This window comes from Podarcis liolepis (assembly GCF_965112155.1).
Source record: "Podarcis liolepis genome assembly, chromosome: 5".
NCBI lineage: Eukaryota > Metazoa > Chordata > Lepidosauria > Squamata > Lacertidae > Podarcis > Podarcis liolepis.
In genome coordinates, this window is record NC_139556.1 from 103,638,669 (window position 1) to 103,648,839 (window position 10,171).

The window sequence follows — 10,171 nt, forward strand, 5'->3', positions numbered from 1 at the left end:
CGAGGGTCACCAAGGGTCATCTAGCCCAACCCCTGCAATGGAGGAAGCCCAGCTGAAGCTTCCCTGATGGATGGCCACCTGACCTCTGCTGAGCAAAGCCCAACAAAGGAGAGCCCACCTCTTTCCAAGGCGGCCCATTCCCTTGTCAGACGTCTCTTACTGTCGGATAGAGACTCTCCTTACAAATACATGCACAGTATTACAAAAATCTGCCTCCTCAGTGGACGACTGGGGCATGACAACATTGTATAGGTTAAAAATAAATAAATTATTGTGGGTAAGTTGCATAGGGCCTTCCTCAGGCAACAGATGAACTGAAATGAAGATGATGAGAATGATAATAATAAAGTATCAACGAGAATAACACTTTAATAACAACTCATTTAATTATCCAAAGAGATCTCGGAAGTGAGCTGAGAACCAGGCAATTGCCCGCTTTTGGGCCTGATTCTAGTGTTGTCCCGTATCCTTTTCCCCACTTCTTCCTGAGGTTGACACCTGAGGAAATGATCCTGGCCACTGGAAGGACAGCAGGTGGCAAGCAGGTGGAGCCTTTTTGGTGGCGTCTCCTGCACATGGAACACCCTTCCCAACACCCCGGGAGGCTCACCGGGCACCTGCTTTGTTATCCTTGTGCTGCCAGGAGACCTTTAGTTTTCTCAGACTTTTAAACATTGCTATCCTGTAAAGTATTTAACACTTCCGGTTCTCTACTTTTACCAATTGGGGTTTTTGTCCTGTGCTGTCCTGAATCTTGCCAGGTTCCGCTTCATTGGATGCCCACAAATTCTACTGACAGAAGAGAGGAAGAGACTTCTCCCCATCCACTTTCTTTCTTTCTTTCTTTCTGGCAGGCATAATTTTATAAACTATCACATCACCTTCAGGGCAAAGCCATAACTACTGCTTGTCCTATGACTGCTAGTATTCTGATCTTCTTCTTTGGCGATCCCTCGTAGCCGAGTAAGATTGTCTTCCATAAACACGGTTTTAACAGTGAGTCCGTAAGTGACTGTGGAGGCCAATTCTGGACCCACACTTCCTTCCACAGTGGGGACATTGGTTTCCGGGCAGGAGTTGATCATGATGTGGATTTGCCAAGCATGCCTTCCTCTTAGCACGTTTCTCCCTTGCGTCCTGAGTTCGAGTGTCTTCAAAGCCCATGACACCTTTGGTCAAAGCTGATCTCCAACTGGAGCGCTCGCAGGCCAGTGTTTCCCAGTTGTTGGTGTTTATACTAATTTTTTTTAGATTTGCCTTGAGAGAGTCTTCAAACCTCTTTTGTTGACCACCAACATTGCAGTTTCCATTTTTAAGTTTGGAATAGAGTAGTTGCTTTGGAAGACAATCATCAGGCATGCAAACAACATGACCAGTCCAACGAAGGTGATGTTGAAGAATCATCTCTTCAACACTGGTGATCTTTGCTGACAACTGCTGGACAGATACCGACTAATACGCTCCACGATGGATATCAAGATTATACCTCAACGCAGGCTTCAAGGAAGGAAACCAAGGTGCAAAATGAACCCTCAAGCCCTTCTAGTATTCTGTATTGATCTGTTATTAGGGGTCCAAGATGGTTTTGTTTTTGTCTTTTGGGCCCACCACTTTCCCTGGAAAAACCCCGTGTTTATTGCTGAATTGGTAGAAACATCAAGCTGTGAAAAACCCAAAGGAACAATTGTCCCTCTTCTGAAGTGGTCCTATAATAGCTCCTGAATGAGATTTCCTGTGCTTTCCTGGAAGCGATGTTGGGGGCAGTCTGCTCCCACTTTCTCTTCTTCTCTCCCTGCCTACCCTGGCAGGATAATTTTTCCAGTTGTCTCTGCAGCTTCTCTCCAGCAGCACACTCCCAGTTTTCTCGGCATGCTTAATTTTTAAATTTTATTTTACTTTTCTCTCTTTAGCATTCTTACAGAAATTGCAAGCAAACCGTGTACTGTATGTGCAAAACGTGTGTTGGGAGGATCTCCTTTTGTATATGTTGAATGATTGTCTGATTATTCAGGTTTCTGAAAAGCTGGTTTTCTGATAATCTGATTTTCTGGGTTTCTGATTCTTTGGCTCTCTGCCATGGGGGAGGGGGAGAGCTGAAGGTAGAGACAACAAAAACAGCAGACTATTGATTATAGGAAGTATGAACAGGAAAACATGGGGCTTTGGGGGTCTGAGGCAAAAAACACAAGTGGAATCACTGTGCCCCAGACCAAATGGAAAATGGGCAAAGAGGTATGGGCTTAAGGGGAAGTGTGGCTGGGCCTTGAAAATGTCCCAAATGCTGCAGATTTTATTTGTAGGGGTCTCTTTGGTTGCCCTTTTCTGAACCTTCTTCCAATTCCACTGTACCTCTGCCCCCCCCCCAGCCTCCAGGGAAAACCTAGCAGTCATGGCAGACAAAGACAGACAGGAACTCTTGGGGACTGTTGTCAGTTAAACAACCGGAGGCAGAGAGAGAAAGGGAGGAGGAGTAAACAGGCCCCGAACAATGGAGGGAAGTGAGTAATGGCACATTACAAAGGCCTGCTGCTCACATCTGCGTAACACCAAATTATATTGGGGCAGCAAAAACTTTTGGGGCAGCAAAAGCTTGAGCAGATTGTAAGGAGTTCTCCAATCTGGGTGACTGGGCAACAACATGACCAAGGCAGTTATTGGGTGGGTTCTTGGTTTGCTTTGCTTCCATTCTTGTTTTTGTTATGTACTTTGTGGTTTTATTTCTGTGTCTTTTTGCTGTGCCCTGACCCTGAGATCTTCGGATGAAGGGCAGGATACATATTTAAGAAACAATGTGTCAACTGATGCCCATGGAGGCAAAGAATCCTGAGCTCAGATGTGCATGGATAGGGTCCCCCTTGGCAGCAGCTGACCGGGAGAGGGATCTTGGGGCTGTGGGGGAGAAATCCGTGAAGCCAAGGAAAGGGGGGGAAGCAGCTGGAATCCATGCTGGGAATATTCTCATTTGACTGAGCGGAAAACAGGAAGCTCTGCTTCTCACTTCCAGCCGAGTACCGTCTGCACTACACTGACATGTAGCAGCTTCTCAAGGTTTCAGGCAGGCAGGAGTCTTTTTCAAGCCCCCCCTGAGGAGGCTGCCAGGGATGGAACCACTGCCCTTCTGCATGCCCAGCAGGTGCTCTGCCACTGAGCCACGGCCCTTGCCAGCAGACCTAACGGAAGAAAATGCTCCTTGACACATCACCTAAATGTGAAGCCGTACCAAACAATGCTCTCCTGACCACTAGCCCTGGTGGCTTAGAAGGGGAGGGAATCATTGTGACAGCTCGGTGCAACCTCCATATTCCAAAGCAGTCTACCCCTCAGTCAGCCCTGGCCAGGGGCGCAGCCGCCAGAGGGGCTTCTGCTTGTGGAGACGGAAAAGCCTCCTTGTCAGAGTCAAGATGCTGGGATGCTCCCTGGCTGGACCCTTTGGCCAGGGAGATGCAGCAGTCTTCTTCTCACATCAAAAAGACAGTGTGGAATAGTGGTTACAGCGGCAGAATACTAGGATTTGGGGGACCCGGGTTCAAGTGGCCACTTCACCCATGAAACTCTCCTGCCTGACCTTGGGAACCGTCCCTGCCTCTCCGCCTGAGCTCCCTCACAGGGCTGTTGTTGTGAGGATAAAACGGGGAGAGGGGGGGGAGGGAGAGAGAGAGAGAGAGAGAGAGAGAGAGAGAGAGAGAGAGAGAGAGACCGACCCCTGGACCTTGAGCTCCTTGGACGGGGGAAAAACTGGGACATAAATGCAGAAACATGGAAATAAAGAAATAGAAAACAGGACCCGGGAGCTCCGTTTCCTAACATGCTTAGAGATGAGGAGTTCTGTTTGCTATCCCGTTTCTCCCGGTTTCCGTGCCCCCCCCTTGCCCTCCCCCGCCGGGATTTTGCCCGAATTCGCCCTTTTGCGACGCGGTTCTTTTGTGCCTCTGCTTCCCCACTGCGCGCCGTCCTTGACGCTTCTCCGGCTGCCCAGCAGAGGATGCGACCGGCGGGGGGCGAGGGGCGGAGAGGGAGCAGCGCGCAAACGCAGCCGGGAACGACAGCCAAGCCTTCCCCTCCGCGCCCCCCCCCCCCGGTGGTCGCTCCCTCCGCCTTGAGCTCCCCTTTTTCAGCCGGGTCCTCGATCCGGAGCCGCACGCGCATCTCCCCGCCGAGCGCGCTCCCCGGCCGGGAAAAGAGGAGGGCAGCGGCGCCGGGGCTCCTCCCGCCTCGGCTCGGTCCCTCCCTCCGCTTCCGTCGGCGCCGCCTCCGCTCCTCCCCGGCGGGGCTTCTGGGCGCCGCCGGCCTATATTTAGCGGCGCGGCCGCCCGCGCGGAGCCCCGAGCAGCGGCCGCGGACGGGATGTGAAGCGCGCTGCAGCGGCGATGGAGACGGAGCGGCGGCGGGTCGGGCAGCGGCGGCGGCGCGGCGGCGAGGGGCGGCGGGCGCGCGCGCCGATGCGGCGGTGGCAGGCGGGGGGCCCGTGCCCGGCTGTCCCCCTCGGGCGCCGTCGGGATGCGCGGGCGGCCGGGGCTGCGGCGGGCGCCTCCAGCTGAGGAGCAGCAGCAGCAGCGCCCCGGGCCGGCCGCGCCGTCGGGCGGCGACGCCATGCTGCCCTGGAAGAGGCACAAGTTCGAGCTGCTGGCCGCGGACGACGAGCAGCTGACGCAGCAGCAGCAGCAGCACAAGAAGACGCAGCAGAAGCCCCGGCGGCATCCTCCGCCTCCTTCGCCGCCTCCTCCGCCGCCAAGCGCGCCGTCGGGGAAGGGCAAGGGCAGCTGCTGCGCGGCGGGCGCGGGGAGCCTGCCCTGCTCGGCGGCGCTGGGCTCTCTGGCTCGCGCGTGCCCGCCCGAGGGCGCCCTCAGCAGGATGGGCAACCTGTTCCGCTGCAAGCGCAAGAAGTTCCGCGTGAGCAGCGAGGCGCCCACCTACACGGTCCTCTACCTGGGCAACGCCACCACGCTGCAGGCCAAGGGCGAGGGCTGCACGGACGTGGCGGTGGGCAAGATCTGGGCCAAGAGCGAGGCCGGGCGCCACGGCACCAAGATGAAGCTGACCATCGGGCCGCAGGGCATCCGCATGGCGCCCGCCGCGCCCTCCGAGGCGGCCTCTCGCCCGGGCCACCTCTACCTGCTGCACCGCGTCACCTACTGCGTGGCTGACCCGCGCCTGCCGCGCCTCTTCGCCTGGATCTACCGGCACGAGGTGAAGCACAAGGCCGTGCTGCTGCGCTGTCACGCCGTGCTGGTCTCCAAGGCCGAGAAGGCGCGCGCCATGGCGCTGCTCCTCTACCAGACGTCGGCGGCGGCGCTGGCCGAGTTCCGCCGCCTGAAGAAGCGCGCCGACGCGCGGCACCAGCAGCTGCAGCAGGCGGGCGCGGCCGACGGCGCCATCCCGCTGGTGCCCCTGCGCAAGCTGCTCCTGCACGGCCCCGGCTGCTGCTACAAGCCGCCCGTCGAGCGCAGCCGCAGCGCGCCCAAGCTGGGCTCCATCACCGAGGACGCGCTGGGCGAGGAGCTGGAGGAGCGCGCCGCCGACCTGCGCGCCGGAGGCCTCGCCAACGGAGGCGGCCCCGACGGCGAGGACGAGGAGGAGGGCGACTGCGACGACGACGAGCTGCTGGCGCCGCTGGGCGAGGACGACGACGACGGGGCGGACGCGGCGCCCAGCCTGGGGCAGCTCATCTGCGACCTGGGCGAGCTGGCCATCGGCAACGACGTGGCGCTGCTGCGCGCCGACCTGCGCGTCACCCGGCTCCTCTCGGGCGAGAGCACCGGCAGCGAGTCGTCCATCGAGAGCAACGGCCACGACGGAGGCTCCCCGCCGCCGCCGCTCCAGCCGTGCCGCGGACCGGACAGCCCCGAGCCCGGAGGAGACAGCGGCTGACGGAGCCGTCGGAGGGGCGGCTGGCCTTAGGCAGGGGAGGCTCCGCCAAGGCGCAGGGAAGACGGGCCACGCTCGCCGGCGCCCTCCAGGTGGGACCCCTTTGCCCCCCGGGGCCGCCACGCGAGCCTCCCCCTCCAGGCAGAAAAGCCCCGGCACAGTTCCTCCTCAGCCCGGCGGCCGGGCTTCAGAGAAGGAGCCCCGGCCCCCCGCCCGCTCGCCGGTAGGACCACCCCGCTCCCGAACGGTGGGATGACGCCCCGGCTTCTCGGGACCCCCCAGACTTGCCAAATGCTTTTCCGTAACCCTGGGGGTGGGGGAGGGGTGTGTCTTGTTTACAGATCCCCAAGGGGGGAGGGGGGTCTTCATCCCTCCTTCCCTGCCTGACTCCTTCTACCCTTCCTCCTTTTTTTGAAAAAACGTGTGTCTCCCTCCCTGGTTCCTTCCATTCCATGCTGTGTTAAGAGATTTTTTGTTTTTGTTTTTCTTTCTTTTGCACTGTGGTGGAGATCATGGAGACCTTTTTGGGGTGTTTTTTTTAAATTATGAGGTTTGGCGAATATTATTTTTATTCTCCACAAATCCATTTTCTTCTCCAGTCTCAGTGTTTCTATAGATATGTATAGATATATTATAATTATTATTATATCTTTTGCTGTGCAAAAGGAAACTGTACATGTGGATGTTCACTTCAACCCATGGAAAACACAAATGTATATCTAATACATTTAGTTGCTGTTGTTCTTATTTTTCTTAATTTCTGGGGCAGGAGCCTGGCCTCCTGGGCTGGGTTTGCACCCCGTATTTGGAGATGCTCACAGAGGAAGTTGCTGCTGCCGGCTGAGCAGGAGGCTGCCTGCCTTTGTGCTGCCCCCATGGCTCTCCCCCAGGCCTGTGCCCCCCCCCCAGCCCAGTCACATCTTCTCTGGCTGGAGCCGCTTGACATTCTTTGGTATCCTGGGGGGAGAAATGTGGGAAGGGGCTCTTTATGGCTCAGCCCTTCCAATATCCAGCCAAGCAAGGATCTCTGGGCCCAACTGGATGGGGAGATTCAACACTGCCCCCCCCCCAGCACCCTTCTCTTGACATCCAAAAGCAGGTGGGTTTCTGTGCTTGTAACTGCACTAGGAGGGATGAGAAACCTCCTCTTGGTGCTGGCAGAGAGAAACAGGTGCCAGGATTTTACCTGCCCCTCCCTCAGCTGGTTCAACAGCAGCTGAAAGGGGTGGCTGGGTTCCGTAGGAGAGTGGTTAGAGGGCAGGGTTTAGCCGCATGGCTCCCCACCCATTTGCTAAGCAACCTGCTTGCAGCAGTGGGAGAGGGACCTCTGCCCACACTGGCCCTCCCAGCTGCCCTCTGGAGCAGCAGAGCACCTTTGCACATTCTCAAGGCACTCTGCCCAGCCAGGCCAGGCAGCAGCTCTGCCCAGGGCCGTGGGGCTTCCTGGCTGCTCATTGACATCCCTGCCTACCTCACCATTGTTGTTGCTGCTGCTGCTTCCTCCATGATGCTACAAGAAGGAGTTCATGAGGTGCCCCACTTTTTGGCCCCCTGGGAATGGTGTCCCCATCTCCCCCTGCTGCCGCTGGGCTCTTGGGCAGCCTGGCTGCTCCCCTCTCCCAGGCCTTGCCGTCTCCTCCACCAGGCCTCGTTCCGTCTGATTTTGCAGGTTTGGTGGCCAGCCCAGAAATGGTCTGGTCCCAAGTGAGGGTCATTCGGGCTGCAGCTCAAGAGCTGGGACTGATTTATTGCCTCTCTTGCGCTCCTATTCTGCCACCATACTCCAAGGAGCTGAGGGTCACATGCAGGGTTTTTGCCTCCAACCCATTTTGTTCTCACAACCACCATGGGAGGTAGACAAGGCTGAGAGGTAGTTTCCTTGGCTTGCTTTTGTTGCAGAATCAGAATGCTGGGCCAGGCCTGGGGGGCTTCCTTTGCAGGAGAAGAGGGATCAACTCTGCAAGGGTAAGAGCAGTCCAAAAAGGGGGAGCGGTGGCCTCTCCCTTGCCAGAGCTCTTCAGGCACAACCTGGGCAGCTGCCGGGACCCAGACAACCTCCGTTGCACAGAGTCCCTGGCAAGGATGTCCTGCAAGGCCCTCTCCACTTCCAAGAGAGAGGGCGGGGGGTGGGCTTTGAGCCCAGGACTCCCCCATGTAAGGCCAGGCCTCCCCTTCCTCCCCAGTACACAGCCTCCAGGGTTTAGGCCCTACACGGCAGGAGGAGTGCAGAATCAGGAGCTGAGAGTTTTGAATTTCATAGGAAAGTAGCTCAGAAAGTCACCTGAAGCGAGAAATGCTCCCTTGGCAGGCAAAGCAGCTCCGGTGACAAAAGCCCATGATTAATTCAAGATCCCAGTCCTGTGGGATTACGGCTGCCGCCTCAAAGCTCTGGCAGGAACATGTTCAAAGTGCCACAAGGGGGACAGCAGAAGGCAGGAGGGGCTGTTTGTGGAGCAGCAGCACCCCCCCCCCAGATTATTCCTCTTCTGCGATCCCTTGTAGCCAAGTAAGATTGTCTTCCATAAACACGGTTTGAACAATGAGTCCGTAAGTGACTGTGGAGACCAATTCTGGATCCACATGTCCTTCCAAAGTGGGGACACTGGTTTCCGGGCGGGAATTGATCCTGGTGTGGATTTGCCAAGCGTGCCTTCCTCTTAGCACGTTTCTCCCTTGTGTCCTGAGTTCGAGTGTCTTCAAAGCCCAGGACTCCTTTGGTCAAGGCTGTTCTCCAACTGGAGCGCTCACAGGCCAGTGTTTCCCAATTGCTGGTGTTTATACTACATTTTTTTTAGATTTGCCTTGAGACAGTCTTTAAACCTCTTTTGTTGACCACCAGCATTACAGTTTCCATTTTTAAGTTTGGAATAGAGTATTTGCTTTGGAAGACGATCATCAGGCATCAGGGTTTGTGGAGCACCCCCCCCCAATATAACATATCCTTTAGTGGGGAGAGGGGCCCCTTTCTCCCCCTCCGCCAAGCAGATTACTCAGCTACAATATACCAGGCAAGGGAGAGGGAGTTGCAGGGATCCTCTGGGGCTGGAGAGCCGGTAGAGAAAGGGTAGCCATTTTCCCCCTGAACGGGCTCCTGCCTTTTTTGGCACCTGCCCAAGAGGCAAACTTTCCTCCCTCCCTCTTCGCCCCCCACCCAAAGAGCTTGGGCTGCTTCGTTGCCTCTCAACAGGGAGCAGAAGTGGGGATCAGGCAGTTCCTGGCGCAAGACGGGCGTGGAAATGTCAGGAACTGGGGTCCCTGGTTTTCCGTCCTTCTTGCGGTTCTGCTCTCCACTAGTGATTCAAACTAATTATTAGTGTGTTATAGTGGTTAAGAGCAGTAGACTCGTAATCTGGTGAACCGGGTTCGTGTCTCCACTCCTCCACCTGCAGCTGCTGGGTGACCTTGGGCTAGTCACACTTCTCTGAAGTCTCTCAGCCCCACTCATCTCACAGTTTGTTGTGGGGAGGAAGGGAAAGGAGGTTGTGAGCCGCTTTGAGACTCATTAGGGTAGTGATAAAGCGGGATATCAAATCCAAATCCATTATGTGCCCTCCCTGGTGGCAGGATCTGCAAGAAACAGGACTGAGTGGTTGCCCTGTGGCGAGAGGAGCTCTGCAGTGACTACTTGAACCCACCTGGGATTTCCCTGAGCTCTTCTGCTCTTGCCTGCATGTGGCAGAGACTCCCCTCAGCTGGTTATGTGTGGTGAGCCTCCTCATGAGCAGGGCTAGTTCATCAGCTCACCTGGGCTTCTCCCAGGCCCCCAGCAAGAAACTACTTCCTAAGCCTCTGAGAGCCAAGAGTGCCTCTTGGAGGAAAAGGAAGAGGAGGCAGCCACCAGGCCTGTGTCCCCAGAGTGAGTCCTGGGCAGTCCTGGTCAGCCCAACTTGGCACCCAGGGAAGGGCTGTCGCTCTGGGGCAGAGCTGAGAAGGTCCCAGCCCCAACTCCTGCGGACATCTCCCCGCAGAGCACTCCTGACTGCAATCCTGGAGAGCCACTGCTGCCAGTCAGTGTAGGCAGTATTGAGCAAGGTGGGCCCACTGGTCTAGATCCAGTAGATGGCAAGTTTCCTGCACTGAGGGAGGGAAGCTGGAACAAGTGCCTGCCTTTCTTCTTCCTGCCTCCAAAGTAGCCAGCGATGGCCCGGCCTTGTCTGCCTCCTGCACAGGAGAAGCCTCAGAGGCAGCCCCCTTGTTGCTCCCAGGAAGGGCCGGGGGGGGGGAGGCTCAAAGGGGTTCACAGGGAAGCCAGCGGGGCCCTGCAGGGAATCTGCTCTTATTTCCATTTAAATCCCCCCTCTCCTCT

The 10,171-nt window shown here is 56.7% G+C and overlaps 1 protein-coding gene across 1 annotated transcript; it reads left to right on the forward strand.

The window, feature by feature from the left end:
- Nucleotides 1-4,368: 4,368 nt before the first annotated feature.
- FAM43A (family with sequence similarity 43 member A) lies at nt 4,369-6,596 on the forward strand. Its single transcript, XM_083505369.1, has one exon. The coding sequence runs from the start codon at nt 4,498-4,500 to the stop codon at nt 5,866-5,868; it is 1,371 nt and encodes a 456-aa protein (XP_083361495.1). The 5' UTR covers nt 4,369-4,497; the 3' UTR covers nt 5,869-6,596.
- The last annotated feature ends 3,575 nt before the right edge of the window (nt 6,597-10,171 follow it).